Genomic DNA, 17,823 nt, shown 5'->3' with positions numbered 1-17,823 from the left:
CCTCCCCTCTTCCCCTCCCCTCTTCCCTCCCCTCTTCCCCTCCCCTCTTCTCCCCCTCTTCCCCTCTCCCCCTTTTCCCCTCCCCTCTTCCCCTTCCCTCTTCCCCTTCCCCTTCCCCTCTTCCCCTCCCCCTCTTCTCTTCTACTCTCCCTTTCCCCTCCCCTCTTCCCTCCCCTCTTCCCCTTCCCCTCCCCTTTATTATTATTTATTATTATTCATTATTATTAATTACACTTGTCTTTGCCAACATATCTGATGTTATGAGTGTGTCAGACCCACCTGGGCCCATATTCACAGAGTGAAGGATGCAGCTCTAGGATTGATTTAACTCATTCTTCCCTGTCTCTTCCCCAGCTGCAGCAGGAGATGTCCACCATCGTCAAGGGGATGCTGGTCAACTACACTGGTCAGAACCGGACCACAGAACATTCCTGGGACTATGTACAGAGGACAGTAAGTAGCCGGACCTGCCTTAGTTTCTGTTTGAACAAGGTTTATATTTTTTGTTAATATCACTGTGCTTTTAACTGTCTAAAAACACAAGCGTTGTTTATTTTTTATTTTTTATTTTTTTTAACCCTCTTTTCTCCCCAATTTCGTGGTATCCAATTGTTAGTAGATACTATCTTGTGTCATCGCTACAACTCCCGTACGGGCTCGGGAGAGAAGAAGGTCGAAAGCCACGCGTCCTCCGAAACAACCCAACCAGCCGCACTGCTTCTTAACACAGCGCACATCCAACCCAGAAGCCAGCTGCACCAATGTGTCGGAGGAAACACTGAACACCTAGCGACCTGGTCAGCGTGCACTGCGCCCGGCCCGCCACAGGAGTCGCTAGTGCGCGATGAGACAAAGAATATCCCTACCGGCCCACCCCTCCCTAACGACGCTAGGCCAATTGTGCGTCGCCCCACAGACCTCTCGGTCGCGGCCAGCTGCGACAGAGCCTGGACGCGAACCCAGAGTCTCTGGTGGCACAGCTAGCTAGCAGTGCCCTAGACCACTGCGCCACCCTCATAGCGCTGTTTGTCCAACGGTTTCCATTTGAACTTCCCTTGTTTATTTGTTGTTCTTCTGGCTCCCCTGCCTCACCACATAGTGTTCCTGAGAGCATCAGCTTGTTTCTCATGCTGTTTCAACACGGTCTATTTCAGTCTGGTTCATATTAATCATGCTTTCTCTCCCTTTTTCTCTTTCTCTCTCTCTTTCTCTCCCTCTTTCTCTCCCTCTTTCTCTCCCTCTTTCTCTCCCTCTTTCTCTCCCCCTCCCTCCTCTTTCTCTCCCTCTTTCTCTCACCCTCTTTCTCTCCCTCTCCCTTCTTTCTCTCCCCTCCCTCATCTTTCTCTCCCTCTTTATCTCCCCCTCCCTCCTCTTTCTCTCCCCCTCCTCTTTCTCTCCCCCTCCCTCCTCTTTCTCTCCCTCTCCCTCCTCTTTCTCTCCCCCTCCTCTTTCTCTCCCTCTTTCTCTCCCCCTCCCTCCTCTTTCTCTCCCCCACCCTCCTCTTTCTCTCCCCCACCCTCCTCTTTCTCTCCCCCTCCCTCCTCCCTCCCCCCTCCTCTTTCTCTCCCTCTTTCCCCCCCTCCCTCCTTTCTCTCCCCCACCCTCCTCTTTCTCTCCCCCACCCTCCTCTTTCTCTCCCCCACCCTCCTCCCTCATCCCCCTCCCTCCCTCTTTCTCTCCCTCTCCCTCCTTCTCTCCCTCTCCCTCCTTTTTCTCTCCCCCTCCTCTTTCTCTCCCCCTCCCTCATCTTTCTCTCCCCTTCTCCCCCCTCCCTCCTTCTCTCCCTCTCCCCCTCCCTCCTCTTTCTCTCCCTCTTTCTCTCCCCCTCCCTCCTCTTTCTCTCCCCTCTCCCTCTCCCTCCTCTTTCTCTCCCTTTTTCTCTTTCTCTCCCCCTCCCTCCTCCTCTCCCTCTTTCTCTCCCTCTCCCTCCTCTTTCTCTCCCTCTTTCTCTCCCCCTCCCGCCTCTCCCCTCCCTCCTCTTTCTCTCCCCCTCCCTCCTCTTTCTCTCCCTCTTTCTCTCCCTCTCCCTCCTCTTTCTCTCCCTCTTTCTCTCCCCCTCCCGCCTCTCCCCCTCCCTCCTCTTTCTCTCCCTCTATCTTTCTCTCCTTCTTTCTTTTGTTCTTTCTTTCTGCCAATTCCTCCAGATGAAGTGTTGTGGCTGGGTGTCTCCAGGTAACTGGTTGGAGAACGTGTGGATCAAGAACAGTTCTGTCTCGCTGTACCCCTGCTCCTGTCGGAATGAAACCCTGCCTGGGACAGACATGAATGAGACTGGGCTCTGTGAACACTTGTCTGCTGACCGGCCAGTATACCAAACGGTATGTGGGAGAGAGGGAGGGAGTCTGAGCTCTACTGATCTGCCTATCTATGAAACGGTACAAAGAGGGGAGAGAGGAGAGAAAGGGAGGGAGAGAAAGGGAGGGACAGACATTAAGGAGACTAGGCTATGTGTCTGCAGACCTGCCAGTCTATGAAATTGTATGAAGGAGGGAGGGAGAAAAATAGAGGGGGGGGGGAGAGATATGTTAAGGAGACTGGGCTGTGTGATTCTGTTTTCTGTCTCTCTGTCTCTGTCTCTGTCTGTCTCTCTCTCTCTATCTCTCTCTATATCTCTGTCTCTCTCTCTCTCTCCGCCGACATGCCTGTAAACTAAACTAGGGACAGTAGACATAGTTCTTGTTCTAGCAGTAAGTGTTGTTTGGGTTATAAACGTGCAGGGCAGTGGACAGCTGTATTGGGTTTAGAACCAGAGCTATTTCAGTGGGCAAAATGTGTCACATGACATCTTAATGATGTCATTTTCTGGTTGTAATTCTTGTAATGACTTGTTGCTGCCTATCTTGGCCAGGACGCTCTTAAAAAATAGATTTTAAATCTCAATGAGCCCTTCCTGGTTAAATAAAGGTTTAATAATAATAACAGCACCAGTTCACGGTTACAACAGCACCAGTTCAGGGTTACAACAGCACCAGTTCAGGGTTACAACAGCACCAGTTCAGGGTTACAACAGCACCAGTTCAGGGTTACAACAGCACCAGTTCAGGGTTACAACATTACCAGTTCAGGGTTACAACAGCACCAGTTCAGGGTTACAACAGCACCAGTTCAGGGTTACAACAGCACCAGTTCAGGGTTACAACAGCACCAGTTCAGGGTTACAACAGCACCAGTTCAGGGTTACAACAGCACCAGTTCAGGGTTACAACAGCACCAGTTCAGGGTTACAACATTACCAGTTCAGGGTTACAACAGCACCAGTTCAGGGTTACAACAGCACCAGTTCAGGGTTACAACAGCACCAGTTCAGGGTTACAACAGCACCAGTTCAGGGTTACAACAGCACCAGTTCAGGGTTACAACAGCACCAGTTCAGGGTTACAACATTACCAGTTCAGGGTTACAACAGCACCAGTTCAGGGTTACAACAGCACCAGTTCAGGGTTACAACATTACCAGTTCAGGGTTACAACAGCACCAGTTCAGGGTTACAACAGCACCAGTTCAGGGTTACAACAGCACCAGTTCAGGGTTACAACAGCACCAGTTCAGGGTTACAACAGCACCAGTTCAGGGTTACAACAGCACCAGTTCAGGGTTACAACAGCACCAGTTCAGGGTTACAATAGCACCAGTTCAGGGTTACAACAGCACCAGTTCAGGGTTACAACAGCACCAGTTCAGGGTTACAACATTACCAGTTCAGGGTTACAACAGCACCAGTTCAGGGTTACAACAGTACCAGTTCAGGGTTACAACAGCACCAGTTCAGGGTTACAACAGCACCAGTTCAGGGTTACAACAGCACCAGTTCAGGGTTACAAGAGCACCAGTTCAGGGTTACAACAGCACCAGTTCAGGGTTACAACAGCACCAGTTCAGGGTTACAACAGCACCAGTTCAGGGTTACAACAGTACCAGTTCAGGGTTACAACAGCACCAGTTCAGGGTTACAACAGCACCAGTTCAGGGTTACAACAGCACCAGTTCAGGGTTACAACAACACCAGATCAGGGTTACAACAGCACCAGTTCAGGGTTACAACAGCACCAGTTCAGGGTTACAACAGCACCAGTTCAGGGTTACAACAGCACCAGTTCAGGGTTACAACAGCACCAGTTCAGGGTTACAACAGCACCAGTTCAGGGTTACAACAGTTCAGGGTTACAACAGTTCAGGGTTACAACAGCACCAGTTCAGGGTTACAACAGCACCAGTTCAGGGTTACAACAGTTCAGGGTTACAACAGCACCAGTTCAGGGTTACAATAGCACCAGTTCAGGGTTACAACAGTTCAGGGTTACAACAGTTCAGGGTTACAACAGCACCAGTTCAGGGTTACAACAGCACCAGTTCAGGGTTACAACCGCACCAGTTCAGGGTTACAACAGTTCAGGGTTACAACAGTTCAGGGTTACAACAGCACCAGTTCAGGGTTACAACAGCACCAGTTCAGGGTTACAACAGCACCAGTTCAGGGTTACAACAGCACCAGTTCAGGGTTACAACAGCACCAGTTCAGGGTTACAACAGCACCAGTTCAGGGTTACAATAGCACCAGTTCAGGGTTACAACAGCACCAGTTCAGGGTTACAACAGCACCAGTTCAGGGTTACAACAGCACCAGTTCAGGGTTACAACAGCACCAGTTCAGGGTTACAACAGCACCAGTTCAGGGTTACAACAGCACCAGTTCAGGGTTACAACAGCACCAGTTCAGGGTTACAACAACACCAGATCAGGGTTACAACAGCACCAGTTCAGGGTTACAACAGCACCAGTTCAGGGTTACAACAGCACCAGTTCAGGGTTACAACAGCACCAGTTCAGGGTTACAACAGCACCAGTTCAGGGTTACAACAGCACCAGTTCAGGGTTACAACAGTTCAGGGTTACAACAGTTCAGGGTTACAACAGCACCAGTTCAGGGTTACAACAGCACCAGTTCAGGGTTACAACAGTTCAGGGTTACAACAGCACCAGTTCAGGGTTACAATAGCACCAGTTCAGGGTTACAACAGTTCAGGGTTACAACAGTTCAGGGTTACAACAGCACCAGTTCAGGGTTACAACAGCACCAGTTCAGGGTTACAACAGCACCAGTTCAGGGTTACAACCGCACCAGTTCAGGGTTACAACAGTTCAGGGTTACAACAGTTCAGGGTTACAACAGCACCAGTTCAGGGTTACAACAGCACCAGTTCAGGGTTACAACAGCACCAGTTCAGGGTTACAACAGCACCAGTTCAGGGTTACAACAGCACCAGTTCAGGGTTACAACAGCACCAGTTCAGGGTTACAACAGCACCAGTTCAGGGTTACAACAGCACCAGTTCAGGGTTACAACATTACCAGTTCAGGGTTACAACAGCACCAGTTCAGGGTTACAACAGCACCAGTTCAGGGTTACAACAGTACCAGTTCAGGGTTACAACAGCACCAGTTCAGGGTTACAACAGCACCAGTTCAGGGTTACAACAGCACCAGTTCAGGGTTACAACAGCACCAGTTCAGGGTTACAACAGCACCAGTTCAGGGTTACAACAGCACCAGTTCAGGGTTACAATAGCACCAGTTCAGGGTTACAACAGCACCAGTTCAGGGTTACAACAGCACCAGTTCAGGGTTACAACAGCACCAGTTCAGGGTTACAACAGTACCAGTTCAGGGTTACAACAGCACCAGTTCAGGGTTACAACAGCACCAGTTCAGGGTTACAACAGCACCAGTTCAGGGTTACAACAGCACCAGTTCAGGGTTACAACAGCACCAGTTCAGGGTTACAACAGCACCAGTTCAGGGTTACAACAGCACCAGTTCAGGGTTACAACAGCACCAGTTCAGGGTTACACCAGTTCAGGGTTACAACAGTTCAGGGTTACAACAGCACCAGTTCAGGGTTACAACAGCACCAGTTCAGGGTTACAACAGTTCAGGGTTACAACAGCACCAGTTCAGGGTTACAATAGCACCAGTTCAGGGTTACAACAGTTCAGGGTTACAACAGTTCAGGGTTACAACAGCACCAGTTCAGGGTTACAACAGCACCAGTTCAGGGTTACAACCGCACCAGTTCAGGGTTACAACAGTTCAGGGTTACAACAGTTCAGGGTTACAACAGCACCAGTTCAGGGTTACAACAGTTCAGGGTTACAACAGTTCAGGGTTACAACAGCACCAGTTCAGGGTTACAATAGCACCAGTTCAGGGTTACAACAGCACCAGTTCAGGGTTACAACAGCACCAGTTCAGGGTTACAACAGTTCAGGGTTACAACAGCACCAGTTCAGGGTTACAATAGCACCAGTTCAGGGTTACAACAGTTCAGGGTTACAACAGTTCAGGGTTACAACAGCACCAGTTCAGGGTTACAACAGCACCAGTTCAGGGTTACAACAGCACCAGTTCAGGGTTACAACCGCACCAGTTCAGGGTTACAACAGTTCAGGGTTACAACAGTTCAGGGTTACAACAGCACCAGTTCAGGGTTACAACAGCACCAGTTCAGGGTTACAACAGCACCAGTTCAGGGTTACAACAGCACCAGTTCAGGGTTACAACAGCACCAGTTCAGGGTTACAACAGCACCAGTTCAGGGTTACAACAGCACCAGTTCAGGGTTACAACAGCACCAGTTCAGGGTTACAACATTACCAGTTCAGGGTTACAACAGCACCAGTTCAGGGTTACAACAGCACCAGTTCAGGGTTACAACAGTACCAGTTCAGGGTTACAACAGCACCAGTTCAGGGTTACAACAGCACCAGTTCAGGGTTACAACAGCACCAGTTCAGGGTTACAACAGCACCAGTTCAGGGTTACAACAGCACCAGTTCAGGGTTACAACAGCACCAGTTCAGGGTTACAATAGCACCAGTTCAGGGTTACAACAGCACCAGTTCAGGGTTACAACAGCACCAGTTCAGGGTTACAACAGCACCAGTTCAGGGTTACAACAGTACCAGTTCAGGGTTACAACAGCACCAGTTCAGGGTTACAACAGCACCAGTTCAGGGTTACAACAGCACCAGTTCAGGGTTACAACAGCACCAGTTCAGGGTTACAACAGCACCAGTTCAGGGTTACAACAGCACCAGTTCAGGGTTACAACAGCACCAGTTCAGGGTTACAACAGCACCAGTTCAGGGTTACACCAGTTCAGGGTTACAACAGTTCAGGGTTACAACAGCACCAGTTCAGGGTTACAACAGCACCAGTTCAGGGTTACAACAGTTCAGGGTTACAACAGCACCAGTTCAGGGTTACAATAGCACCAGTTCAGGGTTACAACAGTTCAGGGTTACAACAGTTCAGGGTTACAACAGCACCAGTTCAGGGTTACAACAGCACCAGTTCAGGGTTACAACCGCACCAGTTCAGGGTTACAACAGTTCAGGGTTACAACAGTTCAGGGTTACAACAGCACCAGTTCAGGGTTACAACAGTTCAGGGTTACAACAGTTCAGGGTTACAACAGCACCAGTTCAGGGTTACAATAGCACCAGTTCAGGGTTACAACAGCACCAGTTCAGGGTTACAACAGCACCAGTTCAGGGTTACAACAGCACCAGTTCAGGGTTACAATAGCACCAGTTCAGGGTTACAACAGTTCAGGGTTACAACAGTTCAGGGTTACAACAGCACCAGTTCAGGGTTACAACAGCACCAGTTCAGGGTTACAACAGCACCAGTTCAGGGTTACAACAGTTCAGGGTTACAACAGCACCAGTTCAGGGTTACAACAGCACCAGTTCAGGGTTACAACAGCACCAGTTCAGGGTTACAACAGTTCAGGGTTACAACAGCACCAGTTCAGGGTTACAATAGCACCAGTTCAGGGTTACAACAGTTCAGGGTTACAACAGTTCAGGGTTACAACAGCACCAGTTCAGGGTTACAACAGCACCAGTTCAGGGTTACAACAGTTCAGGGTTACAACAGCACCAGTTCAGGGTTACAACAGCACCAGTTCAGGGTTACAACAGCACCAGTTCAGGGTTACAACAGCACCAGTTCAGGGTTACAACAGCACCAGTTCAGGGTTACAACAGTTCAGGGTTACAACAGCACCAGTTCAGGGTTACAACAGCACCAGTTCAGGGTTACAACAGTACTGAATTCCTCTGCAGTGTATGTTGCCAGCTGCTCCCTGTCTCCCGAGTGCAGATCCTGTGTTTGTACTGAGTAAAAACCTTTATTCACACAGCAGAGGGACGCTGGACTGTCTCCCATGTCTCCCTGTTGGGCAGATGACTGTTTTAATATAGGGATTTCTTTATATGGATTTTGTCCTCTGCCTCTCTCTCTGTCTCTCTCTCTCTGCCTCTCTCTCTCTCTCTGTCGCTCTGTCTCTCTCTCTCTCTCTCTCTCTCTCTCTCTCTCTCTCTCTCTGTCTCTGTCTCTGTCTCTCTCTCTCTCTCTCTCTGTCTCTGTCTCTCTCTCTGTCGCTCTCTCTCTCTCTCTCTCTCTCTCTCTCTGTCTCTGTCGCTCTGTTGCTCTGTCTCTCTGTCTCTCTCTCTCTCTGTCGCTCTCTCTCTCTCTCTCTCTCTCTCTCTGTCTCTCTCTCTGTCACTGTCTCTCTCTGTCACTCTGTCTCTCTCTCTCTGTCTCTCTCTCTGTTGCTATGTCTCTCTCTCTGTCGCTCTGTCTCCCTCTCTCTCTCTCTCTGTCTCTGTCTCTCTCTCTGTCGCTCTGTCTCTCTCTCTCTCTGTCGCTCTCTCTCTCTGTCTCTCTCTGTCAATTCAATTCAATTCAAGGGGCTTTATTGGCATGGGTAACATGTGTTAACATTGCCAAAGCAAGTAAGGTAGATAATATATAAAGTGAAATAAACAATAAAAATTAACAGTAGACATCACACATACAGAAGTTTCAAAACAATAAAGACATTACAAATGTCATATTATATATATATATATATATATATATATATATATATATATATATATATATACAGTGTTTTTACAATGTACAAATGGTTAAGGACACAAGATAAAATAAATAAGCATAGATATGGGTTGTATTTACAATGGTGCGTGTTCTTCACTGGTTGCCCTTTTCTCGTGGCAACAGGTCACAAATCTTGCTGCTCTGATGGCACACTGTGGAATTTCACCCAGTAGATATGGGAGTTTTTCAAATTGGATTTGTTTTCAAATTCTTTGTGTATCTGTGTAATCTGAGGGAAATATGTCTCTCTAATATGGTCATACATTGGGCAGGAGGTTAGGAAGTGCAGCTCAGTTTCCACCTCATTTTGTGGGCAGTGAGCACATATCCTGTCTTGTCTTGAGAGCCATGTCTGCCTACATGTCTACCACTTCCTTTTAGGTGGTTATAGAATTTAACAGCTCTTTTCTGGATTTTGATAATTAGTGGGTATCTCTGCATGCCTAATTCTGCTCTGCATGCATTATTTGGTGTTCTACGTTGTACACAGAGGATATTTTTGCAGAATTCTGCGTGCAGAGTCTCAATTTGGTGTTTGTCCCATTTTGTAAAGTCTTGGTTGGTGAGCGGACCCCAGACCTCACAACCATAAAGGGCAATGGGCTCTATGACTGATTCAAGTATTTTTAGCCAAATCCTAATTGGTATGTTGAAATTTATGTTCCTTTTGATGGCATAGAATGCCCTTCTTGCCTTGTCTCTCAGATGGTTCACAGCTTTGTGGAAGTTACCTGTGGCGCTGATGTTTAGGCCAAGGTATGTATAGTTTTTTGTGTGCTCTAGGGCAACAGTGTCTAGATGGAATTTGTATTTGTGGTCCTGGTGACTGGACCTTTTTGGAACACCATTATTTTGGTCTTACTGAGATTTACTGTCAGGGCCCAGGTCTGACAGAATCTGTGCATAAGATCTAGGTGCTGCTGTAGGCCCTCCTTGGTTGGTGACAGAAGCACCAGATCATCAGCAAACAGCAGACATTTGACTTCAGATTCTAGTAGGGTGAGGCCGGGTGCTGCAGACTTTTCTAGTGCCCGCGCCAGTTCGTTGATATATATGTTGAAGAGGGTGTCTCTCTGTCTCTGTCTGTCTCTCTCTCTCTCTCTCTCTCTCTCTCTCTCTCTCTCTCTCTCTCTCTCTCTGTCTCTCTCTGTCTCTGTCTCTCTATCTGTCTCTCTCTCTGTCTCTCTCTGTCTCTCTCTGTCTCTCTCTCTGTCTCTCTCTGTCTCTCTCTCTCTGTCTCTCTGTCCCCCCCTCTCTCTCTATAGACAGCCACTGGTTGTTATTCTCCCTCTACAGGCCTGGCCAAAGACAACACACACACACACACACACACAAACACTCATTCATCTCTCTCTCTTTCTGCACTCCTGTCCTCCCCTCTAAAAGTCAACGAGGACAGGAACTTGCATTCAGCATTCTGACAGGTTTTTACTTTGCCATTTCTTTATATATGTACAGATGTTTTGGTCCATACACCTAATCATTCAAAGGTTTTTCTTTATTTTTACTATTTTCTACATTTTAGAATAATAGTGAAGACATGAAAACTATGAAATAACACATATGGAATCATGTAGTAACCAAAAAAGTTTTAAACAAACAACACTCTTGGCTTTCTCTCAACCAGCTTCACCTGGAATGATTTTCCAACAATCTTGAAGATGTTCCCATATATGCTGCAAAGCACCATCACACCTCCTCCTCCATGCTTCACGCTGGGAACCATTACATTTACATTTAAGTCATTTGGCAGACGCTCTTATCCAGAGCGACTTACAAATTGGTGAATTCACCTTATGACATCCAGTGGAACAGCCACTTTACAATAGTGCATCTAAATCATTTAAAGGGGGTGAGAAGGATTACTTTATCCTATCCTAGGATCCTAACCACACATGCAGAGATCATCGGTTCACCTTCTCTGCGTCTCATGAAGACACAACGTTTGGAAGCAAAAATCTGAGACCAAAGGACAGATTTCCAACGGTCTAAAGGTCATTGCTCAGGTTTCCTGGCCCAAGCAAGTCTCTTCTTATTATTGGTGTCCTTCAGTAGTGGTTTCTTTGCAGCAATTCGACCATGAAGGCCTGATTCACTCAGTCTCCTCTGAACAGTTGATGTGGAGATGTGTCTGTTACTTAAACTATGTGAAGCATTTATTTGGGCTGCAATTACTGAGGCTGGTATATCTAATGAACTTATCCTCTGCAGCAGAGGTAACTCTGGGTCTTTCTTTCCTGTGGTGGGTCCTCATGAGAGCCAGGTAACTCTAATGACCTTATCCTCTGCAGCAGAGGTAACTCTGGGTCTTCCTTTCCTGTGGCGGTCCTCATGAGAGCCAGTTTCATCAGAGCGCTTGATGGTTTTTGTGACTGCAACTGAAGAAACTTTTAAAGTTCTTGAAATTTACCGGATTGACTGACCTTCATGTCTTAAAGTAATGATGGACTGTCATTTCTCTTTGCCTATTTGAGCTGTTCTTGCCATAATATGGACTTGGTCTTTTACCAAATAGTGCTATCTTCTGTATACCTCCCTACCTTGTCACAACACAACTTATTGGCTCAAACACATTAAGAAGGACATACATTCCACAAATTAATTAACACCTGTTAATTGAAATTCATTCCAGGTGACTACCTCATGAAGCTGGTTGAGAGAATGCCAGAGTGTGCAAAGCTGTCATCAAGGCAGCATTTTTGGGTTACTACATGATTCCATGTGTTATTTTATAGTTTTGATGTCTTCACTATTATTCTACAATGTAGAAAATAGTACAAATAAAGAAAAAAAAACTTGAAATAGCAGGTGTGTCCAAACTGTTGACTGGTACTGTATACTGGATGAATGTTTTTATTTAATAGTTTTTCTAAATAACAAAATCTCTCTCTCTGTCTCTCTCTCTCTCGCTCTCTCTGTCTCTCTCTCTCTCGCTCTCTCTCTCTCTCTTCTCTCTCTTTCTTTCTCTCTCGCCTCGCTCTACAGGGCTGCATGCATAGTGTGGAGGCCTGGCTGTTGGAGAACTGTGGAGTTATTCTTGGAATCTGTGTCGGGGTGGCAGTCCTAGAGGTATCTATAACACACACACAAACACACACACACACACACACACACAGTCCCTCCTCGTGTCGTATGAATGTCTTGGTAACGTGTATATAAGTGTGTATAAGTGATATATACTGTACCCTCAGTACTGATACCAGGATGTATACTGTACCCTCAGTACTAATATATACTGTACCCTCAGTACTGATACCAGGATGTATACTGTACCCTCAGTACTAATATATACTGTACCCTCAGTACTAATATATACTGTATCCTCAGTACTAATATATACTGTACCCTCAGTACTAATATATACTGTACCCTCAGTACTAATATATACTGTACCCTCAGTACTGATATATACTGTACCCTCAGTACTAATACCAGGATGTATACTGTACCCTCAGTACTAATATATACTGTACCCTCAGTACTAATATATACTGTATCCTCAGTACTAATATATACTGTACCCTCAGTACTAATATATACTGTACCCTCAGTACTAATATATACTGTATCCTCAGTACTAATATATACTGTATCCTCAGTACTAATATATACTGTACCCTCAGTACTAATATATACTGTATCCTCAGTACTAATATATACTGTACCCTCAGTACTAATATATACTGTACCCTCAGTACTAATATATACTGTACCCTCAGTACTAATATATACTGTACCCTCAGTACTGATACCAGGATGTATACTGTACCCTCAGTACTAATATATACTGTACCCTCAGTACTGATATATACTGTACCCTCAGTACTAATATATACTGTACCCTCAGTACTAATATATACTGTACCCTCAGTACTGATACCAGGATGTATACTGTACCCTCAGTACTAATATATACTGTACCCTCAGTACTGATATATACTGTACCTCAGTACTAATATATACTGTATCCCTCAGTACTAATATATACTGTACCCTCAGTACTAATATATACTGTATCCTCAGTACTAATATATACTGTACCCTCAGTACTAATATATACTGTATCCTCAGTATAATATATACTGTACCCTCAGTACTAATATATACTGTACCCTCAGGATATATATACTTTACCCTCAGTACTAATATATACTGTACCCTCAGTACTGATACCAGGATGTATACTGTACCCTCAGTACTAATATATACTGTACCCTCAGTACTGATATATACTGTACCCTCAGTACTAATATATACTGTACCCTCAGTACTAATATATACTGTACCCTCAGTACTGATACCAGGATGTATACTGTACCCTCAGTACTAATATATACTGTACCCTCAGTACTGATATATACTGTACCCTCAGTACTAATATATACTGTACCCTCAGTACTGATACCAGGATGTATACTGTACCCTCAGTACTGATATATACTGTACCCTCAGTACTAATATATACTGTACCCTCAGTACTGATATATACTGTACCCTCAGTACTGATACCAGGATGTATACTGTACCCTCAGTACTAATACCAGGATATATACTGTACCCTCAGTACTAATATATACTGTATCCTCAGTACTAATATATACTGTACCCTCAGTACTAATATATACTGTACCCTCAGTACTAATATATACTGTATCCTCAGTACTAATATATACTGTACCCTCAGTACTAATATATACTGTACCCTCAGTACTGATACCAGGATGTATACTGTACCCTCAGTACTGATATATACTTTACCCTCAGTACTAATATATACTGTACCCTCAGTACTGATACCAGGATATATACTGTACCCTCAGTACTGATATATACTGTACCCTCAGTACTAATATATACTGTACCCTCAGTACTGATACCAGGATGTATACTGTACCCTCAGTACTGATGTATACTGTACCCTCAGTACTAATATATACTGTACCCTCAGTACTAATGTATACTGTACCCTCAGTACTGATATATACTGTACCCTCAGTACTAATACCAAGTATACTGTACCCTCAGTACTGATATATACTGTACCCTCAGTACTAATACCAGGATATATACTGTACCCTCAGTACTGATATATACTGTACCCTCAGTACTAATATATACTGTACCCTCAGTACTGATACCAGGATGTATACTGTACCCTCAGTACTGATATATACTGTACCCTCAGTACTGATATATACTGTACCCTCAGTACTGATACCAGGATGTATACTGTACCCTCAGTACTAATACCAGGATATATACTGTATCCTCAGTACTAATATATACTGTACCCTCAGTACTAATATATACTGTACCCTCAGTACTGATACCAGGATGTATACTGTACCCTCAGTACTGATATATACTGTACCCTCAGTACTAATATATACTGTACCCTCAGTACTAATATATACTGTACCCTCAGTACTAATATATACTGTACCCTCAGTACTAATATATACTGTACCCTCAGTACTGATATATACTGTACCCTCAGTACTAATACCAGGATGTATACTGTACCCTCAGTACTGATATATACTGTACCCTCAGTACTAATACCAGGATGTATACTGTACCCTCAGTACTGATATATACTGTACCCTCAGTACTAATACCAGGATATATACTGTACCCTCAGTACTGATATATACTGTACCCTCAGTACTAATATATACTGTACCCTCAGTACTGATACCAGGATGTATACTGTACCCTCAGTACTGATATATACTGTACCCTCAGTACTAATATATACTGTACCCTCAGTACTAATATATACTGTACCCTCAGTACTAATATATACTGTACCCTCAGTACTGATATATACTGTACCCTCAGTACTAATACCAGGATGTATACTGTACCCTCAGTACTAATACCAGGATGTATACTGTACCCTCAGTACTGATATATACTGTACCCTCAGTACTAATATATACTGTACCCTCAGTACTAATATATACTGTACCCTCAGTACTAATATATACTGTACCCTCAGTACTAATATATACTGTACCCTCAGTGCTGATATATACTGTACCCTCAGTACTAATACCATGATATATACTGTACCCTCAGTACTGATATATACTGTACCCTCAGTACTAATATATACTGTACCCTCAGTACTAATATATACTGTACCCTCAGTACTAATATATACTGTACCCTCAGTACTGATATATACTGTACCCTCAGTACTAATATATACTGTACCCTCAGTACTAATATATACTGTACCCTCAGTACTAATACCTTGATATATACTGTACCCTCAGTACTAATATATACTGTATCCTCAGTACTAATATATACTGTACCCTCAGTACTAATATATACTGTACCCTCAGTACTAATATATACTGTACCCTCAGTACTAATATATACTGTACCCTCAGTACTGATATATACTGTACCCTCAGTACTAATATTTACTGTACCCTCAGTACTGATACCAGGATGTATACTGTACCCTCAGTACTAATATATACTGTACCCTCAGTACTAATACCAGGATATATACTGTATACCACCATTCTGTGTGTGTGTGTGTGTGTGTGTGTGTGTGTGTGTGTGTGTGTGTGTGTGTGTGTGTGTGTGTGTGTGTGTGTGTGTGTGTGTGTGTGTGTGTGTGTGTGTGTGTGTGTGTGTGTGTGTAACAGCATAACTAACCCAGTGTTGTGTTCCCCTCCAGCTTCTCGGTATGATTCTGTCCATGTGTCTCTGTAAGAGTGTTGTCCAGGAGGATTACACCAAAGTTCCCAAGTACTGACTATGAAGACCAGCAAAAGTCATGCACACCTACACACACACACACCTACACACACACACACCTACACACACCTACACACACACACACCTACACACACACACTACACACACACACACCTACACACACCTACACACACACACCTACACACACACACCTACACACCTACACACACACAGACACACACACACACAGACACACTCTCACAGTGAAACACAGAAACAAACAACTGTCTGGTACCATTCACCCTCTCCTTGCCTGGTAACTGACCCAGTCTGTCACCCCTGTCTGAAACCATTCAACCTCTCCTAGCCTGGTAACTGACCCAGTCTGGTACTACATTCACCCTCTCCTAGCCTGGTACCTGACCCAGTCTGTCACCCCTGTCTGAAACCATTCACCCTCTCCTAGCCTGGTAACTGACCCAGTCCGGTACCATTCACCCTCTCCTAGCCTGGTAACTGACCCAGTCTGTCACTCCTGTCTGAAACCATTCACCCTCTCCTAGCCTGGTACCTGACCCAGTCTGTTACCATTCACCCTCTCCTAGCCTGGTAACTGACCCAGTCTGGTACTACTATTCACCCTCTCCTAGCCTGGTAACTGACCCAGTCCGGTACCATTCACCCTCTCCTAGCCTGGTAACTGACCCAGTCCGGTACCATTCACCCTCTCCTAGCCTGGTAACTGACCCAGTCCGGTACCATTCACCCTCTCCTAGCCTGGTAACTGACCCTGTCTGATACCATTCAACCTCTCCGAGCCTGGTAACTGACCCAGTCCGGTACCATTCACCCTCTCCTAGCCTGGTAACTGACCCAGTCTGTCACCCCTGTCTGAAACCATTCACCCTCTCCTAGCCTGGTACCTGACCCAGTCTGTTACCATTCACCCTCTCCTAGCCTGGTAACTGACCCAGTCTGGTACCATTCACCCTCTCCTAGCCTGGTAACTGACCCAGTCTGGTACCATTCACCCTCTCCTAGCCTGGTAACTGACCCAGTCTGTCACCCCTGTCTGAAACCATTCAAGCACAACAACTGGACCTGCAGCCTGAATAGCAGTCTGTTTAGACTATCAAGCCAACGGCTTGTCACTCATCGTCAGGCCAAACACAACTGGCCAATGACAGCAGTGGAGTTGGCCAGGACACAAGCAGATCTGGGAGCAGTTCTCACACATGGCCGTTGTCTTAATGATTTTTTAAGTGACATTACGTTTTTTTTTTTCTCACTCAGATTTTGGTAATGAACTGATTAAAGGTTTTCTGGTTATGAATTCAGCTTTTGGTTATTACAGAGTCCTTTAAAGCCATTATGATGCGAGGTTTTATGCCCTTCTTCCGTATTCAAACAAACACCTGTATGTCCTTCTGTTTTGTTCTATTCTTGAAGCGCTTATCGTGGTATTTAGTTAGTAAGCAAGTTAGTTAGTTAGCTAGCTCAGTCTTTGTAAGAGCACTTTAGTGACGTTTTGTGAGCTGTTAATCAGAGAGAGAGAGCAAGAGAGAGAGAGAGAGAGAGAGAGAGATGTGGGCCTGTGCTGATCTGGGATCAGTTATCCCCTTTCCATTATGATCAATTCATTATAATCTTAAAAGAAGAACTGATCCAAGATCAGCACTCCTACTATGAATATGGGCCCTGGGGAGGAGCTAGAGATGGAGAGAGAGGGGAGGAGCTAGAGAGGGGAGGAGCTAGAGATGGAGAGAGCAAGGGGAGGAGCTAGAGATGGAGAGAGAGAGGGGAGGAGCTAGAGATGGAGAGAGTGGGGAGGAGCTAGAGATGGGAGACAGAGGGGAGGGGCTAGAGATGGAGAGAGAGAGGGGAGGAGCTAGAGATGGAGAGAGCAAGGGGAGGAGCTAGAGATGGAGAGAGTGCGGAGGAGCTAGAGATGGGAGACAGAGGGGAGGGGCTAGAGATGGAGAGAGAGAGGGGAGGAGCTAGAGATGGGAGACAGAGGGGAGGGGCTAGAGATGGAGAGAGAGAGAGGGGAGGAGCTAGAGATGGGAGACAGAGGGGAGGAGCTAGAGATGGAGAGCAAGGGGAGGAGCTAGAGATGGGAGAGAGAGGGGAGGAGCTAGAGATGGAGAGAGTGCGGAGGAG

The 17,823-nt window shown here is 45.6% G+C and overlaps 1 protein-coding gene across 1 annotated transcript in view; it reads left to right on the top strand.

Annotated features, from left to right (window-relative positions):
• Nucleotides 1-15,808, top strand: part of LOC135508916 (CD82 antigen-like) — a 67,418-nt gene extending 51,610 nt beyond the window's left edge. Inside the window, exons 6-9 of the mRNA XM_064929133.1 lie at nucleotides 355-453; nucleotides 2,145-2,318; nucleotides 11,932-12,015; nucleotides 15,644-15,808. Coding sequence (XP_064785205.1) covers nucleotides 355-453; nucleotides 2,145-2,318; nucleotides 11,932-12,015; nucleotides 15,644-15,721 — 435 coding nt within the window. The 3' untranslated portion in view covers nucleotides 15,722-15,808. The remainder of the gene's footprint in view (nucleotides 1-354; nucleotides 454-2,144; nucleotides 2,319-11,931; nucleotides 12,016-15,643) is intronic.
• Nucleotides 15,809-17,823: the final 2,015 nt, after the last annotated feature.

The sequence above is a fragment of the Oncorhynchus masou genome, chromosome 22 (genome assembly GCF_036934945.1).
Source record: "Oncorhynchus masou masou isolate Uvic2021 chromosome 22, UVic_Omas_1.1, whole genome shotgun sequence".
In the NCBI taxonomy this organism is placed as follows: Eukaryota; Metazoa; Chordata; class Actinopteri; order Salmoniformes; family Salmonidae; genus Oncorhynchus; species Oncorhynchus masou.
The sequence above is the reverse complement of the archived record's forward strand: the minus strand, read 5'-3'. Positions and strand labels throughout refer to the sequence as shown.